At 38.7% G+C, this 22179-nt stretch overlaps 1 protein-coding gene across 3 annotated transcripts in view; it reads left to right on the forward strand.

The window, feature by feature from the left end:
• Positions 1-22179, forward strand: part of GABRB1 (gamma-aminobutyric acid type A receptor subunit beta1) — a 141167-nt gene that overhangs the window by 88120 nt on the left and 30868 nt on the right. For all 3 annotated transcript variants that reach the window (XM_055795029.1, XM_055795031.1, XM_055795030.1), the window contains one exon: positions 20796-20878. In XM_055795029.1, coding sequence (XP_055651004.1) covers positions 20796-20878 — 83 coding nt within the window. The remainder of the gene's footprint in view (positions 1-20795; positions 20879-22179) is intronic.

Below are 22179 nucleotides of genomic sequence, written 5' to 3' on the forward strand. Positions count from 1 at the left end.
GCTCCAATTCTTGAAATTCCGTTTAAAAAACAAAACGAAACAAACCCCAACCCAACCAAACAAGAACAATCAACAAAAGTTCCCAAACAGAACAACAACAAAACCCCACACAAACCCCACACAAGCACAAAGAAAACCCCCAAACAAAACACAACACAAACAAAAAACCTACACACAGGTCCTTACTGCAGTCGGATCAGTAAGAGTATACACTGCTTCTCTTTGAAAAGAGCAGCTAAAAACAAATCACAGAAATTACAAATTATTTGTCCTTACTTTTTGCAGAACTGTGTATTTTCCACACCTGAAAAGTGTCTGGTTCTTCACATTAATGAAAAAGTGCCAGAGACCAATTTTTCAAAGCCACGTGCGTACCAATAGGTTTGGTCCAACAAGACACTGATCATCTTCCAAAAAGATATATATGCACCCTCTTATATTACCGTCATTTCTATAGATCAGACAGAAAATTTTATTGTCTGAGAAAATAAGTTACATACAAAGGGTAAGCTGACATCTCCATGTGTCATGGCACAGGCAGAAGAAATTTGGGGGAGTTTAGACCCTTCAACACTTGTCAGGCCTGGGAAATTTAACTCTGATGCACGGTGCTGAGGCGTCTTTTAACAGAGCCGCTTGCCACCTCTTGAGAGCACGGTCACAAGAGACTGCAAATGCAGCATTTTTCATAATCTTTAGATAGACAGATTTGTAAACTATGTACGACACTGTCATCAAGCGGTTTTAGTGGAAGCATAAATCTACTTCCAGTCCTTCATTTACACAAATACGTTGGGAACAGAACCTGAAAAGTAAATCTTGTGTGGAAATCTTAATATTTTCTGTTTTATTAGCAGATGTGGGATGTTTTTCTCGGGCTTGATGATAAATCTTTTTACAAAGGAAAGACCATACCTCTTAAGGCTATCTATGTTTTGGTAAAACGACAGATAATATTTAAGAGTTTTTTAAAGGGCCTAACAGTCATCCAAGTAAATCACCTGTAAGCCCCCAGTGCTATATTTATTAGTTTTAGTATGTTCTGATCAAGGGACAGAAAGAAAAATGTTGCACAGGTTTATTGCATTGCTAAGGATTTAGTTCAAATAATGTCTTAACCCATTTACCATTATTTTGTTGTCAGAAAACATCTGTGGAACACACCTTTGAAATCCAATTAAAAAAAGCCCAAACCAAAACACCTCGATTTCTGTTTTATTAGCTTATAAACTATTTCACAAGAGGTATTTCAGTACCTGAAGAAATACTTTTGATGAATCTCTAGTCAGACATTTTGCAAATGGGGGGAGGGAAGAGAATAAAAAATTCTCGATTCTTTTCCTAAGAAATAATCCATTGACCCCACCTGACATAATTTTAAATACAATTGGCTACTGGCCTACTTGTCCTGTTGCAATGTCTCCAACTGTTGAGTTTTCCACTCAAAGAAATAAATGAAACAGCTATTAAATAAGCACTTTTATGGTTTTGGGTAAATTTCTAGGTTGGTATATCATTTTCATTTTTTTTAATTATTTCTTTATGTGAGACTGATAATTCTGCTCTTAATGCAATTAATGGTGCCTCTTCTTGATACAGGGCATACACTTAACCTGTTTGCAGAAGATTACTAAAACATACAAGGATTCCAAGCTCTCTCTGGGATGTTAACTGGTGTTAAGCCTAAATTGGCACAAGACCTATATTAGCCAGATTTTTAAAAGATCCAAGGCAAAAATTTCAGCTTTTCACCATCTACCTTTGCATCCAAGGAACAGTAATTTCCACTGAAACACTTTAAGATGAACCTGGAGAGTTTAGCAACTAAAATATTCCTTAAGTAAAATGTTTTTTAAACAATAATAAAGACTCTAAATAGTAATTTAGCTCAAGTTCTGGGAAGTTTTAAAATACTCAGCATCCAAGTGTGGGCAACTAGAGTGCATTAAGACTCCTAAAGATTTCTGTGTTACCTGGGAGCCCCCTGCTGGGACTCTGCCTTTAGAAAACAAGCAAAAAGAAGTTTTGTTTTGCAAGTATGTCACAGGTGTTTCAGTAATATTTAATTACTCTACATATGGTATATTATCAACCTTTGAGTCACTGAATGCTTGATTTCTCATAAATAAATCAATACACAGAAGAAAAATATTTTTTCTGTACATAACAATTGCATTTGCTTGGTATTCGTAAAATACTTGAAACATTTTAAAATATTCCTAATTCTGGGAAATGCATGAAGATGCAAAGGGACAGCCTGTGTGCTAAATAGAAAGGATCCAAACTGGCAGATGATCTGTTTGGCTATCATTAAAAACACCATAAACAGAATTAGGTTTATTCAGTTTGATTAAGAAAAAAAAAAAAACCAAGAAACAACTGCCCAGACAGAACAAAAAAAACCCTACTAAAACACTTTTAGGGCTGCAGGAAAAGAAAAATGCCAAAATTAGTCTTTGTCTTTTCTGGAAGCGTAGTATTTTTATTGTACCACCTGAATTAACTGCAAAAAATAGACAAGTTTTCGGGCACAAAAGCTCCTATAAGTCAAACCAAAACAACAAATTTCAGGTTAAGTACAGGTTAGAACAATTGCTCTGAACTCAGAGATCCATCAGTATTTTCTTTCCTGACAAAACTCATAAAACAGTTGAACCATACTGCATTTGCTACCTCCTCTATTCCACCACGTACGGCCATTCAGAGCACTGTGCAATTTAACTACCTAGGGCTGTAAGTAGCAGCTTTTTCCACAAGTATGTTGTACCCCTATCATTTCATTCTTCTGGTTATGAAGGGTACAGCAATAAAGCTCAGTATCCAGGTTTGTCTGTGAGGATGTTTTGTAGGTGTCCCTATAAGCCCAAGATGGAGACATCAATGGTGGAGTGCCTGCTTCCTTGGAAATGTTTTCTCAATGGCAGTTGGAGTTTTTGCCTTTTATGAGCATTGAGCTGATGGCTGTTTGATGTGTATATATATATATATGAGCTTTCCTTTTCTTGAATACAAAAGTCACTAAAAGATTAGTGATCTTTTATTACATTTCTAATTTCTTTTTTCTATTATTTCTTAGTGGCAAAATGTCAGGTTTATTTTTAAGATGCCAGAGAAAATATCAAAGCATTCTCTTGAAAAAATTCAAAGGCCTGCATGCACACGAGATTATAAGTAAAGCTGCCTGAACACTGAACGTGCTGTCCATGAATTTTCACTCACATGGGGAATAAGTCAATCTTCTTCCATACTCAGACACCTGTAGGAAATTTTATCAGTATAAGCGAGGTATTATTTGCCAAATATAAGCACTATTAACATACTTGAAGAGATAGCCCCGGCCATAGCTAGTGGAGTTAAAAGATCAAAGGAAAAAACTTACCTTAGTTCTTTCCACTATGCCAGGCATGCACTTATTTTGTGTAAATGTAACAAGAAGTAAAATTTATATGTAAATATTCCTCCTTCTAAAGGAGCTTAAATTAGACCTAGGAAGAATGTATTAAACTAGTAGAAACTGCAATATATAAAGTTTAAAATACATTTCTAAACCCATTTTTAGATCCCTCTCCTGGAAGGGTCACAACTACTTCCTTCAATACAAAAATAAGGTGTCCATTCAAGGAAAAGAAATCATGCTGTGAAGCCACTGGATAACCAGTATAGAATTTGAACACAGTGCGATAGCTTCTTACACTAAATTGTTTGCAGCCCATATGAGAAGGCAAAGAATGACAAACAACATTAAGCCTGTTCACCCAAGGAACTCATGCTCTTCAGATGATTTTGAAACCGCAAAAAAAGGGGCTGAACCAAGAGTGTAAATCATTCCCTATAAATTACATGTTCTTTTTGCATCTTGATCTGCTGGGGTAAGAGAGGAATTGTCTGTTCCCTTATCTCTAAAGTAAGCCTTCTTGCTCTTCGGAAATCTAGAGTTCATGGTAATCCACTGAGCAATCAAGGCTGTAGATTATTAGAGCACCTTTTCTTTAGGCTTACCTGAATACTCAGCCTTAGGAATAACATGTTATTTAGCTACTAAACATGAGAATAAATAGCAAAAAAATTTATATAGGCTGGAAAGTGGAAGGATAAGAATTTCAAAACAAAACAGGTTGGTATGATGTCTTTCATACTTTCCTACATTTTTGTTAGCTATCTTGATGAAGGAATGACTGTGTAATTTATTATGGCTTCCTTCATTAAAACATTTCAGGGAAGAACTTCTGTACTATGAAATCCAGAAGAAAATACAATACAGTAGTCAAGCAGCATTGTCTCACTGTATTTTTCTCTTGTCTCAGAAGAAAAAAACAGGTAAAATCACCCAACCACTTCCTTGGGCTCCAAGAAGCCATGCAACACAGCAAGGTTGTGACAAAACAACACAAAGTGAGAGTTAAACACCATAAACAACCCTGACCTTATCTGAAAATTCTCCTTAATGAGGCAGACAACTTGAGCAGAAAAAGAAAATAATCTGTTTGTATAAGCTTCAGTCTTAAATGGGGTATTTTAATGCCATGGTAAAGAGCATCTCTATCATCTAAGGAGATTTTTGCTTATTCTGTCATCATGATCATTGCATGAATAAAGGCACAGTAGCATTAAACAGTCTATCATACTGTGCTCTTAAAGCTAAAGATAGAAGAAACAGACACAATGACAGGTACTGACTATGAGGAATTATTTGTCAACTATTTGTAAAAATCAAATGCAGATGTGTTGCTAGGAAAGAGCAAAAGCCCAGTGTCCGAACTTGCAGAATATTAAAGCTTACTTGAGGCAGGAGGTAAAAGGCAACAAGAAGGCCTGATGTAGGTCAACACCAGAGCCTGAGCCAGGAGACTCTCTAAAGTACATAAATATTGTCTGTCCTGACATTTAAGGAGCTAAGGAAGACAAGTCTTGCCCTCATCCAACTCATGGCTTTGGTTTGTTAAACATTCTCATTTTGTTTCTTCCATCAGAGCTTTGATTCTCTCTTCTGGAAGAGCCAATAGCTAATACATCCCCACACTCACACAGCATCCAGCTTCCTCACGTTTCATAAGCGTGTGCAATCTTGCCAAACGTATTCACATCACCATTCGGAATATAGCTAACCTCCATGATTTCAGCGAAAAATCAAGTGTTCTCTAGCCAGCCTTTCTATGTGAGTACCCAACACAAACAAAAAAATGCAGCTCTACAGTCAAAATGTAAAAAGGTAACATGAGATTCCATTCACACCTCTTCTTGGATTTCATATACAGATCGGCACAGTTTTAATTACAACCCGCCATCCCTTTGAAGTGCCAAGTATCACAAAGTATGCCTATACTGTATAATGATACATGGGGTGGATAACCTGAACGTTAAGTACTTAGCTGGGCATTTTGCTCTCCTACTTGAACAGGTCCACCTCTCTGGCTGCCCTTATTCCATCCATTTGAAAAATACTCTGTGCCAAGGAGAAATTAGAATAGCTATTGGATTTTGAGTACCTAGCTTGGATGACCAGGCAAGCTTTTTATGAAACTTTTAAAAGCAGTGTGTATGTTGTGGAATAATTTAAGAGAAAAAAAAAGAGGGGGCGGGGGGGTGTGGGGGAAAAGCAGACAAAATAAGGTCTTCTGAGATATCATGGGGAAAGCATTTCTACAAGTATATTATTTGTAGGACATACACACTTCTTTAAATAATGAAATATACATTTAATTCCTGAAATAACACTTTATAACAAGCCTGTGTGCTCTTTTTATGAGGGATGTTCAGTTTACAGAGGAGCAGTAACAGGTGTTGTGCATTCAAGATGCTATACAGCTGCGTATTAGTCTGCTGGATTACTGGTGCACATAGCATTCAGTGAATACAAGAAAGCACAAAGTATCAATGTTCAAAAGTAAAAAGACATTACATTGCTAATATAAAGGAAGTCTAAAACCAAATAAAACACGACAAAGCTTCAACATAGGAGCAAGTTGTTCTCACCTCTATTAAAATATAAAAGTTAAACAAAGAAATATATATATTCTGCTCCAGAACTGCTTACAATTTTTATAACTTTTTCTTCTCTGTAAGACATTCTTGGTATACACAACTGCTACCCACTTTGTAAAACAACTACCTACCACTACTGAAAGACAAAAACAGTGAAAATATTGCCCCCCGCCAGCACATTCATATACAAAATACCCACCCCCTACCAGTTCAAAGTTATCAATATTGGGTTTAGTTAGCAGATCTTTTTGGATAAAAATATCTCATTGGCACAAAACCAATTTTCTTTTCAAAGATGTGACCCACTCAGATGAAGTCTGCATATGACTCATCAGTGTTGACAGTCAGGAGAAACTAAATGCTGTAAGTATAATTAAGCTACTCACTCTCTGGGGCTTGCTAACCTGCTCCATCTTATGCAAGCCCAGCTGAAGAACTGGGTGAAAAGGACAAGCTCAGATAAAACATTCATATTTTTCTGTCCTAATCCACACTGTGCTGGTTTAAGAAGGTCTCTCCCTGTCTACTCCCAAGTTACTCATCACCATTCCTCTGCTAGAGATTGCAGCTTTCTTACAGGTGCTAAGTAAGGTTATTTTAGTGAACACTTTCTGTTTCTGGTTTTAGTTACCACCTTGCCCAATTTAACTACTGGTCAACAAAAACAGATTCACAGAGACTATTCAAGGTGTTTTCACATCAGTAGTTCTGCTGGTAGATAATAATGGATTTCAACTTCCAGGAAAGGGGGGATAAATTAAAAGATGGTAACCTATTCATCTAGTGCTGCTGCAGCTGGGAAAGGACATATATCTGCGTAACAAGGACAGAGATATTTTTTTTTCCCAGCAAAAGAAGTCTTGACAGAAGATGTGCTTGTTGTCCAGAAAGGGGAAAAACAACTTTAGGAAAAAGTTCTGTGTAAGCCACAGGACAATACCGTCCCAAAGGCAAAGGAGTACACACCAGCCATAAATCAATTTAGGCTGCAAGTTAGAGGGCTATCAGAAAAAAAGTGGTTGCCCAAAACCTTCTTATTTAATAGTTTGCCCTACTACGCCCAAGTATTTTAAGAGGCATGTTGATCAATTTATGAAAGAAATATCATGAGGTAGTACTTGCAGTAGTATGAACAATGACCCAAAATTCCTTCCCTTCCCACTGCATCCGAAATCTTGTTTTCTAAATAAAATGAATGGCAGGGTACAATTTTTCTTCTTATGTTTGTTTTAACTGACTCAACAGCACAATTCACAAAGAAAAATAAGGCATAAGAACTGCAAAAAAGCTGTTCTGGAATAACAGAAACACTCTACTCTCCAAAGTTTATTTCAGTGTTGTAATGAATTTATGCTCATTCAAAAAGTTCTGAGAGTTAATAAGCTGTTGTAACTAGAAATCTCTTTGAAGTAATACATGCCTTAAACTGATTCACTGTCACAGAATCAGTCCTAGGCCACATGCAATGAAAACATTCATTTCTTCTTTGATTTATCTTGTTTTCCAGTTAAGATCCATTGACAGGGCATGAACATCAATCAATTTTCTACACAAAAATCACATCAGCATTTCTCCCAAGTCAGGGGTGTGCAAAAAGGCAATCTAATTTCTTCATTCATGCTTGAGACTGCCAGTGGGGTCAATATTTTGCAAAAACAAAGATCCTGTCATTAAGGTCCTAGTGCAAGACTTTCATTTTACTTTCAGTTCTCCAATGAAATTAGTCACCACACATGGTAGATTAACTACAGGAGCTCAGCTTCTTCAGATGCACTCCAGTTTCCTCATAACATATGTATCAAGACATAATTACACTGCCAGCTTTGCTGACTGAAATTATTAGTTTTCACATTCAATTACCTACCTGGAAGAAATGAGGTGTGCTTACTGTCTGGTCAGGATGGGTGAACACAGGAAAACAGTGAATACCAAAGACCTAAGAAAAACCTTCAGAAATCAATCACACTTTATATTAAGAACTGCATGAGTGGTCTGTAAAGGCTTGATAATTTAAGGTCTTCTGTATAAGTGGTAAAAGCATATTTTAATGAATATTAGATCTTACAGTCAGTTGCAAACATAAAGCAGTGCAATGCCATACTGCAAGATGCCATTTACTCTTGCTATTGCAACCTTTCCTAGGTGATACATGTCGTTAATAGATTTCATAGGTGAGCTCGATATAAGAAAATGTGGCCATAAAACTAACCACAGATTCAAGTGGAAGCATCTTCTCCCTTGCGTCAGGGTTCCTCCTGTCTCTTTCCTTCTTTTCGCCACACAAACCCTATAGAAAATGCTGGCTTCCCTCTCTGTTGCACTCTCCTAGGAGCGGGGACTGTAGTTTCAGACAATATAGGATCTCAAAGTCCCAAAAATCTCAAGTCAAATTTCTCTGCAATTGTTTATGTTACTAATTTCCTCTTCTTTATAGCTAAAAAAAGAACAAGGCCTCACCTACCACCAACAAAAAGCCTAGTATTTCAGATTTTAAACAAACTCTTAGCTTAGTCAGGCACCCATTTCCTCAAAAACCACAGAAATTTAGCACTTTACTTGTACTTTCGACCATTTTTTTTCCAAGGCATCTCCCCACTCAGTTCACAGTTCCTGAAGCAGCTCGACATTGAGCCAGACAGAGCCACCACAAAGAAGCCGGCACCTCCCCAGGTACCCCCAATTACTCTGTCAGAGCCCTGCTCTTTCTGCTGGCCCATACAGGTGTTGTGAACCAACAGTAAGGGCTGACAGCTTGTGCTTTTAGTAATAGGAATTGCATAACAGGGAGTCCATGGGCATGCTGTATTCAAAATCATTCTGTTTCTCACACATGTTTCATAAAGTCAAGAAGGGATTAAGCTTCTCCACTATGAAGGAGTTTCCGTGCCACTCATGAAAGCTTATAACACCCAATTTCTCTTAACTTAAAATCAGTAGATCTCTGTCTTTCATCCAAGTTTGACACTGAAGCCACTGTTTTGGCCCATTTTTCCACTGCATAGGTAAAGCTACAAGCACTGAAAAAGGAGCAGACTCCCCCTTCTTGGAAAAGCCAGCAGGCCAGGCACCAGAATAAGGAAAGAAAAAAGAAACATGAAAGCAAGAAATTGTTTTGATCTTTGCTTCTGCACCTTTCCTCCCCTGACTGCAGGTTTCTGTTTGAGATGCACTGATATGGGTAATGTTGACCTGTAGAAGCTACATGAGAAGTCACAGTTCCTGAAGAGTCACACCACACCTGCAGCAAAATGACAGCGCTCTCTTCCAGCCTCACCCCTGCTTCCAAAATCCAGGAAGATCTTCCTTGCTCACAAGGCAGTTAGATAGTGATAGGTAAATATGAAGTATGTCTGATGCCAGAAACAATCTGGTTTTTACCAGTCATTTTGACCACGCACATCCTGAAACCTTCCAATTACAAACCAGGCTGGGTGCGGAATTTGTTGCCTAGATTCCTCTTCCACCAAAGAAGGGGAGACATCTGAACATGTCCATGTCTCTTTCGCACACAACACGTATCTCAGTGTCTGGTTTGGTTTTATTTTGGGATAAACAACAAAAACAACACAAAAGCTGAAGATGCCAAATGACACGAACATCACTGCTGCCATCTAGCAGACCTCTATTCCCTCCTAAGCAGGATATTTCAGTCTGTGGGTATTATCTACGTCTAGAAATTTCAATAGTAACATCACTCTTCTCGCATTTAGTCACTTTTAGAAGCTTTGTATAGAGGTACTGAAAAAGTTGCAGATTTGGCACTTTTTCTTTTTTTTTTCTTTTTTTTTTTAAACCAGATTGAAAACCATTTATCTGACTTCCCACTCGGACCCTCCTTTATGCTACGCACTTCCCATCTGGCTCACTCTTTTTCTTTTTGGCTTGCAACATACTTGCACTGTCAAACTAAATTATTTTTTCTAGTAAATTTCAGCTCCAACTCTCAGGCACATTTTATTGAAGTATCTTGTTTGCCCTGGTATAGTTATAGTTCTCTTGGGATTTATTTTCATGGGTTTATAGCTGTGCAGTAAAAATTCTCATTGCACTGAAGTTTGGCCTACAAGCATCAAAGAAAGAGTGCTTTTTGCTAACGTTTAAAAAGTTAGATTGTAATATTTTAGTGATTTTTTTTATATTTCTAGATCTTTACAAGAAGTCATTAATCTTCACTGAATTATTTCTAATAAACTGTGTTGAACAGAAAACTTCTTACACTGTAAAAAGTACATATCTGCTTAAGGTTTTGATTTTAGAAGTTTCTAATGCAGTCAAAGCAAAATATTTTCTTATAGACCTTTTCTCCCATGACCTCTGTCCCCCCACTCCTCCACATCACAGCTCTCCTTTCCCCACTGCCTCCTGCTCCCACCACTGCCCTGGAGCTTCAGGCTGTCTTCCTGGGGAAGGCAGAAGCCAGCAAGCCTAATTGTCCCCATTTTCAGTAATCTCACCCCATCCCTGCTCTGTGATAGTACTACGTAACCATTCGCTGAAGCAGAGTTCTGGCAGCTAAAAATCAGGCTATTGAGCAAGGGTTTCTTTCTATAAGCTAAATAACAATGATTTTATTGACAATTACTTTCAACGCTGAGGTGAATCTCCCAAGACAACTAAAATGTGATATCCCCTTCCCCAAAATATTTTAATGCCTATAGCACCCAAGTTAAAGGTTGTCTAACTTTTTGAACACTTCTACTTGGCATTGCCTGTAGAAGTCAATGTTCTATGTGAACAACCTATAAAAAGAATTGGCCAGAATGCATACATAGCATAGCGTAAGAAATCCTGACTTCTTCCCAAGAATCAGACACCTTGAAAGGGCTGAACACGTCCTCAGTTGGATGTTATTATGCTAAGTTATGCTTTATAATGCCATGCATTTTGCAGGTGTCTACATTCAAAGATCTGGTTCATTCTGAGAACGAGTTCAGGGCGGAATACCCGTCAAGCTAGCATTTATGATATACATGGCTTTCTTTTATTGACGCCAAAACTTACTTGCAAATCACCAGCCGCTAGCTCATATCAGATTTTAAAATATGCTAAGCATGACAGCATAGTGCTAGATTTCAGTGAGGATCACTGAGTAAACCAAAGAGAACACGATGCAGGCAGTGAAGGAGTGTAACAAATCCTCCCCATCAGGTTCTCACCTCAACACCTGACATGCCATAGTCTGACCCACCTGCATACTTCCTACTAACAAGCAACTCTTTAGATTTATAGAGCTTAATAAGATATCTGGTTTTGAGAAGGAATAGTAGTTGACACTAAGTTCATGAGCTGAGGAGGAGGTGATCAGCAGGGCTGGCTAAAGGAGATCCTGCTCTCCAGGACGCAGGTGCTGGCTGGCCCCCACTCCCTGCAGCACCCTTTGACTCTGCAGCACAACAGCTCTGCGGTGAGCAGAAGACTTCTTTTGGACTAGAAATAACATTTCCTTGTGGAAAAGTGGATATTTAGCCCTGAATATCTCAGTGTTTCAGGTAACACCACTGTCCCATAGATACCTCTACCAACACAGTGGAGAGGCCAGCGAGCAGCAGCCCCAGTGCCCAAGGAGGCCATCCGCTTGTTCTTAGGCAGCACACAGCACCTTGATCACAAGGCACTGCAGCTGCACGACCTCATCAGAAAATGTGTAAGCTTCAAAGTGCTTCAGGGAATCTCTGAACCTGGGATCCTTAAAGGAAGACCATCAGTGACCTTTTCCAGCAAAGGACCCTTCCTCATTTACAACAATAAAAGAAAAAAAAAAAAAAAAAAAGGGAGGGGGGCAAAGAAAGTAAAGGCAATTTGTAAGGTGGAGCAGGGAGGGGGAGAACAATCAGCAGGTGGATAACAGGTTTCAAATTCACAGTTAGTTCAAAAAAGAGCATTTACACTTGAATAGATGGTAGCACAAAGCTGATTCTCATACTGCAGTCTTTAATAGTTTGCTCACCCTGAATGGCTGGAATTGCTGGAGGTAAAGATACATGCCCGCAGCTCCTCTGCTTTGAGGTATGTATTAGCTATTTACACCTGCTTCCACTCAGCACAAAATGCCAGTGATTCAGTCTGACACCATCATAGGCTTGCTTACAAAGGCATAAATGAATCTACAGTGTGCCAGTCCAAGAGCTCCTTTTTAATTTTGCTCATCTTGCCACTGTGTATATATAAAGAAAGAATAAACGAGTTATTATTTTTTTCAGATATTTTGTGACAATATCCACATCTCATCTCTCTGTCTATGTGATCTCATGTGTCAGGCTTTTAAAAATATATGTTACCACGCACACTAAAGATGCTACAATGCACTGCACCCACTTCTACATGCCTTGGTCTATGGATCTCACAATCTCTACTGGCAAAATTTCAGGTCACATGAGTAACTCAGCAGGACTCATATAACTCATATAACTAGAGCTCTAAAGACCAAGCAGTGCCATCACTTGTGCACAGGTGCAAGTGACTAGATTAAATATTTGTGAACAGAAAACATTTCCTGGGCATACAGGACTGAAATATCATGCATACGTGTTCCTCTTTTTTTTTTTTTTAATCAAACTAGCTTTGTACTGCTGTAATTCTTGTAGAATACTGAACTATTTCCACCTTCTAGAGTGTATTAGAACCTGTGAAGGAAGTTAGACCTTGCTTTGCTGAGCACTACCCCAAACTCATTTATTGCACTTGCAGGCTATCCATATAAACATGCTGGGTGAGCTGGACTCGGGAAGGATCTAGGGAATGAAAGATGGACTACAAGTGGTGAGGGATAGGCCTCCACTTCAGTTGTTAATTTTACCAAAGTTCAGAACATTAAAAATTATGACAAAAGTCCAGACTGCAGGTCCATCTAGCCCATTATCTTGTCCCCAGCAATTACTGAGGACAAATGTCTTGGGAAAGGCTTAAGATGATTTCTGATTTGTTCTTTTACCTTCACCTCACCACGAAGCTACCAGCTATTCTCAGAGAGAACTCTTTTTTTATTAAGTGACAAAGACACCATTCACTGCATAGCTTTGTAAGCACAAAACCAACGTAAGAAACCAGTGCCTGGGTTATGTTAAAGAATATTAGTTGGAGTAAACTGAAATGACCACAACAGCAATACTAAGCACATGCCTACTGCTAACCAACATCTCCTGCATAAGACCTGGTGACTGTTTGGGCATACAAAGAGACATTTACAAACCATTCCTTCTCTCTTAGAAACATGTCACATTGTGTGTTAAATCAATGGTTTGCCCCTGCCTAAGACATACTGAATTAGACTCTACTGCTGAGATGGTGTCGTGGTTTAACGCTGGCAGCACGCAGCTGCTCACTCACTCCCCCTCACCCAGAGGGATGGGGAGGAGAATCGGAAAGGAAGGTAAGGGTCTTATCTCAAGGGTTGAGATAAGAACAATTTAATAGGTAAAGCAAAAGCTGTGCAAGCAAAGCAAAGCAAGGAATTCACTCACTAATTTCCATGGCCAGGCAGGTGTTCGGCCATCCCCAGGGAAGCAGGGCTCCATCATGTGTAACCGTTACTCGGGAAGACAAACACCATGATGCCAGATGTCCCCCACTTCCTTCTTCTTCCCCCAGTTTATATACTCAGCATGACATCCCATGGTATGGAATATCCCTTTGGCTAGTTCAAGTCACCTGTCCTGGCTGTGTCCCCTCCCAGTTTCGTGTGCCCCCCCAGCCCTCTCACAGGCAGGGCCAAGAAACTGAAAAGTCATTGACTTTGTATAAACATCACCCAGCAACAACTAAAACCATCAGGTCCTATCAACATTGTTCTCACATCATTGCCAAAACACAGCACTGTACTAACTACAAAGAAGAAAATTAACTCTATCCCAGCTGGAACCAGGACAGATGGACAGGAAATGTTATTTAAGAATAGCATTTTGACTTTTGCAGGTCTTCCATCTGAGGCAGAGCTCAAGCAGCAATGGCTGACCTTGGCAATTCACTGGTGCATAACACTGACAATGAAATAAGTTGACAAAATCCATTGTGTGCAAGCTCTGCCTTCCTCGGTTCTTCATCATCAACACTGTCTTCAGAGATGGTGCCATCTAACCACCTTTGGGGCCCAGCAGTGAGCCCAGCTTGAACTGATTCATGTTAAACCAACCTAACAAGAACAATAAGCAACTCGGACAAATTCTGCCTTCTTTGGGTGGGCAGCTGTTATATTGATATGACTGGGGGGAAAAGGAATGGGATAAGGAGTGTCTCAGGAGAGCTACGGAACAGCATGGCAGCTCAAGCAGGCAGCTCAGTAGCTTGTGAGAACATACATGAATTAGAAGAGCAGTAGGGAAAGTATTTTTTTTTTTTTAACATTCTTATTTCAAGCCAATGCTGTTGATTGATTTGACATCCTGTAGATTAACTTTTCATGCCTGTCATCTGCTGGGAAACAGACATTTGTATTTATACCTCGGAAAAAACCTAAATATTCCTCCTCTACATTTGACAAGTGTATTCACTCCCAGGAATGTTACTAGGTACACGGGGATAGACAATAAACTCATAACAACTTCTCCAGGTCTCAGCATGAATCCCAGTCCATTACAGCACTAGCCAGTAGTACTACTATGGTTAACTCTTCTGATTTTTTCAGTAGTATTTTTTTTTACCTGACCATAGCAGCTCTTTTCATCTTAAAAACCATGTTTCAGCCTTTGAAAGGCATTGCAGAATTTGACCACTTACCCTTTTCTTGTCGCAGCTATACTAGCTTAAGATGTTATTGCCCTTGCTGCTCATCACCTTGATGGTTACCAACCTTACTGCTTAGCTGCTTGCATTTCAGTCAGGGTTCAATGTTGGCAAGTAAAGGGGCAGACTGGAAGGAAAGGAGCATGGTGGAAGGGGAGGAGAGAGCAATAGCATCACAGACCAGCAGGAGCTGTAGGCAGAAGGCTGTCCCTGAGATGCCTTTCCATACCACCACTGTCCACAAGCCATGGAAGAGGTGGCTTCTGGGGGCATGCTTGGTCATTGCATGGGAAACAGGTCAGCTCCTGCACAGCCAGAAGCTGGCTGCCCTGTTGGTTACGGTGACTGCTGAAGCACTGCTGGCTGGCTGGCCATTTCTGCATAAAGTAATTACAACACAGTTCTAATAAACTCTTGGGAAAAGAATTGACCTAACAGTTATTTATCTGCAGTGTGTTAAATCCACATCCCTCTGCTTAATCCAAAATATAAATAACATCTTTATTTACACATATACATATACGTACACATCCATGCACATATAAATATACACCTTTTTCAGAAAGGCAGACCACAGGATTTCCACATTTAAAAACCATTTTCACTTCTTTGTGAATTTTAATCTGTATTTTGAATTTTTTTCTCAATGAAAAATAAAGATGAAGGAGAGGCAAACCAAGAAAACACCAGTTCAGGTTATCAACAAAACACAGGAGAAAGCCCCTAGTATGACACATTTTTCCTAGCCTCGTCTTCGTGTGACTTAAGTAGAACAGGTCACTTTACCTGATATAATAAAGGTCACTGGGTGCTTCTCATGCTAGACCCAGTTCTCAGCTGCTTACAGCTTCAACTCTTTGAGCTGTATATTTATCTGTAGATGTCTTCCTCAAGATGTTTTTTATTTTTTCGTGTTTATGCAAGTCTACTGTTTCTCTGAGCAACATGGAAAGGAAATGTGTGTTACACTCGCTAACTTAAATCCATACAAAAGCTTTCCTTATAAACCTGAGTCTTATCTCAAAGTATGTAGTCTACAGCAGTGACCTAGCAGTTGGCAGCTTGTCTCCAAGATAGAGTCAAAGATATATTTCCTACTGATTTTGTGGAGAAAAAAAAAAAAAAAAAGATAAAGGAAAAAAAATTAGTCATATTATAATCATTTTCCAGTCTAAAAAATTGGTTTACACATGCTGTTGTACTCATATCTAAAACTAAGTATCTAAATCTTTTACTGCATCTGGTTCAGGACCCAATATTCCAATTTTCTCTCAACTTCTCATGAGATCTGTGAAAGCATCATTATTTAATCATGTATTGGCCCTTCCCAATTTTACTAACACTTGTAACTTCTTTTTTAATAGAATTTGACCAGACAAGCAATACACAGACTGTTGAACACAAATTTCCCAAGTACACACTACACTGTAAAATACACAACATCAACACAAATAATGCTAATGCTTAAATGTACATCTTGTAAGTAGGCTTTTCCAAGCACTCTAAGTTGGGCATGTTTGCAGGTTGAGAGTTGACGTTTTCTCCCAGGGTCAAGCACTCACACTTTCCTTGGAAATTTAGTGTCAGCTGGCATGACAACCGTAAATCCTGTACATGGTTTGGACAGAGAAAAAAATATGCAGATTAAATGTACCTTTTTTTTGCCTTCCTCTATTCCTTCAGTAACTCTCCTACAAGACATCCTATTAGATCTTAAACATCAGGATTCTTCCAAGTTCCAGAAAAAAATGCTGATTACACTGAGAACATGGGACTGGGTTCTGATGTCAAACAGTGGCTATGGGATTAATTTCGCTGATACCACTGAAGTTAAATTAACACCGATTTAATAAAAACAGTGTTTTACCTGGGGTATGAAAGTCTACTTCCAGTGTGCACCAGAGCCCCAGCTCTGCAGTGATGAAGAGAAGTTATTCTTTATTTGATTTGAAGATTTTATTGTGCTTTTAAGGAAAAAAAGTGGGTCCACCCCAGTTCATATCTTCATATACATTTATAATTCACGCTCTGTTGACTGAGAGAAAAAGAACCAACATATTAAAATTTGATACCTGTCCTCCAAACAGAGGAAACAATTCACTACAGATCTTGCATTGTTTAGCTCTGATCACCTCCACATTTAGTTGTCATTGCTGTCTTAAATATTTCTTCTCTTCTTCAAGAATTGAGGAACAGATTTTTGACAGCATTTGGTGAAATACTCTAAATACTGAACCACAGCTCCACTTCCTGCACTCATTCTGAACTTGCTTTAACTGCTCACTGATGACTTAACCCAAAATATTAAACTTTACCATTTGTTCCTGCAAGACCTGCTGCCTCTGACAGTATTACATAAGGACTTCAGTTTTGCAGATACTGGATATCAATGTTTTATATAATTTTATTTTTGGAAAAAAGAACTTGATTATACAGTAAGAATATGGTATTTAGAGATTCAGACATCAAAATAAAAGCTAAGCAGTTCATCAGATAACTTGAAACACAAGCAACAATTAAAAAAATAATAATTTTGCTTTTTTGCAGATATTTGTCTTGCCTGTTAGCCATTCAGAGTTCACTCAAGCCCAGAATGTCTGAGTATTAACATGAATGAAATTAAGTAGCACAATGATATATTTCCACCTAACTGCTTGTACTCTTTGCAAAATCCCATTTTTATCATTTGTATTCAAAAGAATCTAAAGACTGTAAGGATAGTAGGGCAAAAGACACTGTACAAACAAAATATATTAGCCCCAACACTGGAACTTAAAACATATTATGAGAATGGAAAGTCTGGAAGAAACATATCTTACTCTGGGATATAAATAGCTCTGCTTCAAGTGTAAGATTAGTCCTCCACTAAAACTTTTACAAAGCCCCATCATATTCCACCATTGCCAGAAACTGCTTGTGCCCAGAGACTTTCAGCAGTAATCCTCTTGGACACAGATTTATTGCAGCTTTGCCCTGTCTTCAGGCTATTGCATTCCCCTTCCTGCCATTACACCCTTGTATTCCACATTTGAATGTCAGTTTTAAGCTTCTGGTGCTTGTGCAAGCCATCAGTTAACTCTCCACTGTGAGCACTGGCTCACACACACACTCACTCAGAGCACAGACAGTAACAGGTTTGGGATTATACTCTATTTATAATACAAGATTTGATTTTTGTAATCGAGACAGCAATTACTATGATTGCGTCTGGGTTTAATTTATCTCCTTAAACAGATTTGTGGTTATCCAGAGCACAATGCATTAAAAATTTTACACAGCTGAGATCTATCATGAGAGAGAAAGAAATGCTTGAAAGGCAGATTTATGAACTACAGGTAATGCATGTTACCAGATCCTGAAGCACTCCTACTGCAGTCATAGGTAGCTATTTTCAAGGAAGCCTAAGACTCCCAATAAAGTTTAAGCAGCAGGGACACTGTACCACTTCCAAAGCTGTGGGTCTGCAACCGAAGTAGGATCCTTTCTCCTGCTGCTGGAAGCTACCCCTCCACCGCCTGCTTGGCAATAGTCTCCAGTTGGCCTTCCCACCTCATGCTGTGCGGCTCTCACCTCTGCAGACTTCAGCAAAAACCCTGTCACTCCCCTTTTCCTTGGGAGCAGCTGCTTGCTGTTGCACCGGAGGAGCCACAGCAGCATTCAGCACTGCTGCTAAGGGGTTAAAAGACTCACGAGGGGGAGAGCTGCTCCCCACCACCACCTTTGACTTTCCCCAAAGTATGGAGACTGACCCCAAAATACAGAGGCCCTATAGGATATGCAAAACAGACCTGAGGGAAGCAGAGAACATAAATTAAATGCTTCTGGTTTACCTTTCCTTGTGGGATAGAGACAAGGAGTGATTTAACAAGGATGAGAAATTACCAATGGGCAGGCTAAGCAGATTTGGATCACTTACTGCTGCTAGAAACTGATACTAAGGGTTTCTTACCTTTTTTCTGCATAACCCAAGTATTTACTTCCAGATCCCACCTGAAATTAGCAGTGCAGTGTCTTAGCCACACGTACATTCATATTAGTTCTTGGATTGTAGTACGGATCAGACACACCAAACCAACCAGCGTGCCAAAACCTGCACAAATAGTGAGAAGACAGTACAGTTGACAGAATTACAACGTCAGGAAAAAATAATTATGTGGAATATTTAAATCACAAGTATACAACAATCGCATTATTTACTACTGCAAAATTAATTTGCATTGATTATATAAAGAATAAGAACTTGTATTGCTTAGGTAACTTATGTAGGATATGCAGAACTGCAGATGGCAGCAGTACAGACACACTGGCCATTAGGAAACAGCAAGCCACTGCAACTCTGTGATCTGGGAAACACTGTCAACCTCTAATTCCATACACACTTAAATAAATCTGGTTGATGTAAGTGAACAAAATTACCATAAAGGCTGATTTATTAATTGGAAACAAAACATTACCCTATGAAACCTTCGTTAAAAAGCATTTAAGTGTGACTAATGTTAGTATAGAGTTATGTATGATCTTAAGCACTATCAAGTAGGTGCCTGACAAATGATTACTGTGTGTCTCCTCAGTGCCTCTCAGTAAGATATATTTGGTACATGGCTAAACTAAACAAGATCCTACCTCTGCTGAAGCCTTCAACATTTCCCATGACAAATGCAAAACCCATTAAGATATATGCAATTCACTTCAATGTAACAAAAATCAGCCTGAGGAAAAGCATAAATATATCATTTCCATGGTGCTTTACACAGTATTCTAGAGTAGTTTCATGGATGGGTTCCCATAACAGCACTAGCTAGATGGTCCTTACACACAGGTAGACAGGCAGATTTTGTAGACTTAGGATAATCTGAAGCATGTCACAGTAATGAAGCATGTGGCATTTTTCTTCTTTTAATTCTGTCAGTTCTATGACAGCAAGGTTTATCATCCCCATACATGAGCATGTAAGTGTGCTTGACTTTCACCCCATCAAAAGTAAAATCTCCAGATGTGTTCCTGTGACATTAATTAGCATAGAACTGGAACACATCCAGATCAAGGCAAGATCTGCCTTTCTCAGGTAAAAATTTTTGGAGGGGGAGAGACACAAAAAAAATTAGAGGCTAAGTTTGCCCATTCACAACTTCAGAAGTTGTATAACACTTAAGAAGCCATCTATCACCAAAAAAAAGGCAAATGCGGGTAATAACCCACTTTTGTGAGTTTGAAAGCACCACTATGAGTGCCTTTCTTAAAGGGATTTTCAAAAGAAGCTATAATTTGACCCCTGTCCTAACACAGCCACTTACCTTCCTCCCAGGTACCACAGGCCTGTCAGCAAGCATTTGCTTAGATATTCTGTGATTTTCAGTCCAACAAAAGGAGAAGGACTGCCTTGCAAAAAGTCTTAGGCTATGGTGAATACCTTCAGGGACGAAATACCAACTTACATGCTCCTCTAGAAGGAGCAAGGATGGGGAAGATCCTGCCTACATCATAGCTACTCTCAATGTTCTTTAAGTAACCACCATACAATGTTGTATTTCACAAGTGTTTGATTGCATCATGCCATTTTTAAGAGGTGATGTTCAGTTATCAGTTAATGATAAACTGATTATGAAACCTTAAAAATAATGAATCAAATATAACCAACATTTCCACAGCTCAGGTGAAAATGCACATACCTATCAGACAAAATCGAAAGAGTAGCAGGTGACAACAAAATGAAAAAAGAAAACTATCAGCAGTACAAGCTATAAATAAAGCAACTTGAAGATGTCTGAATGAAGAACATTAAAAAACAGATGTCCAAGTAGAAATCTCTCTAATTGTTCTTCAAAACACTGTACACTTGCACATAAAGTTTTCAGTCAAAATCCTGCTTTGCAGTATTCACCATATGCTCTGATGCTTTATACTTTAACCAATATAGTGTGCTGTATAAATTATTTAATCATATAAATACAAGCTATGTAAAGCCTGTATTCCAGGAATCCCTGTGCATAACCATTCTGTATTTAAACAAAGAGAGAAGCCACTACAGAAAATCTTGCCTTCTCAAACAAGTAAAATGTGGTTTCAGTATATTTTTTTTCACCCTCCTCTTGCAGGATCACAACAACAGCTGCTTGCATGATGGATCTACGCAGATACCCTCTGGATGAACAAAACTGCACACTAGAAATTGAAAGCTGTAAGTTACTGGAGGGAGAGGGTTGGCCAAATGACAGCTGTGGATTGAAAGACGTTCACAGGTTAGGTACGACAGGAACAAGTTATTCAAATACGCTGTGTCCAGTGGGCTTGCACACTGAACATATCCAACATATTTCTGTAATACATAAGCCAAAGTATGTTTAATTCACAATATTGGTTGATCCAAGCTTGTAAAATGTCTTTTAAAATCTCTCATCAAAGAGAGAAGAGTATTTCTTGATGGTCAGAGGACAGCAACCAAGCACTGTCCCTCTTCAGTGCCTAATCAGCCGCAGAACCTGAATTAATTACTTCACCTCAGTGCGTTCATCTCTAACATCAAGGTTAACATCTGCCCCACATGGTGGTGGCAGGACTGATCAATTGCTCTTACCAAAACACTTGGAGGTTAAAAAAGGAAATAACTTGATCCTTCAGCACTAAGGTTAATGAGAGCTTTGCCATTGTCATCCACGAGCGCAGGATCAAGGCATGCACTTGCAAATTTTTACCATTAAGATAGTCTATCTTTTATAAACTTAACCTTTAGAGAAATGCCTACCAAGGTTTTTGAAAAGAATTTTTATTCTGTCGTTGGTCAAACCAGCTGCTGCCACTGACCACAGAGCAGTCTGTCTAAACAAACTGGTTAAGACTACATAGAGTCCAAAGCAAAATAATGCAGCAGTTTTCTAAGAATTTCCATTTTTCACATTACAACCACTGCACTGTTAGAGTTAAGCGATCTGTATGAGGTTCTAGAAAGGATTAACAGATTTCCCCAAATGAAGTACTTTGGTTCAATTACTGAAGAGAAAGAATGATTTTAGCATTTGAACCTCTGCTTTGATGGATAGACTGAAGTGTTAAATAAACAGAGAAACAAGCTGATCCAGAATTAACCAAAATAATTTCCTAATACCAATGCCATCAACAAAAGCGATGATTTCATTGTTTGTAGCATATCCCATTCAAGGAACTACAATTTCTCAGAAGTCCAGTATGTACAGATTTTGCTGTGGACTGAAGAGAGGTTAAATTCCGCAAAACCTCACAGCACCAATTTTCAAAATTATTCCATTAGTCTTCCATTGCTTAGATTTGACAAATAAAAACATTTTCACAGTGTCAAAACAATGGAATATTCACATATAAAATGTTTAATAGTATAGTAACACAAATATAAAACAAATAAGTCTAAGCCAAAGAAGACACTCACTTTGAACCTTAGAAAATATTGCTGGGAAAGATTTCAGTTTATTCTGAACTGCAGAGGTTTTCATCAGTTGTGTATACATA

The sequence above is a fragment of the Falco peregrinus genome, chromosome 2 (genome assembly GCF_023634155.1).
Source record: "Falco peregrinus isolate bFalPer1 chromosome 2, bFalPer1.pri, whole genome shotgun sequence".
In the NCBI taxonomy this organism is placed as follows: Eukaryota; Metazoa; Chordata; class Aves; order Falconiformes; family Falconidae; genus Falco; species Falco peregrinus.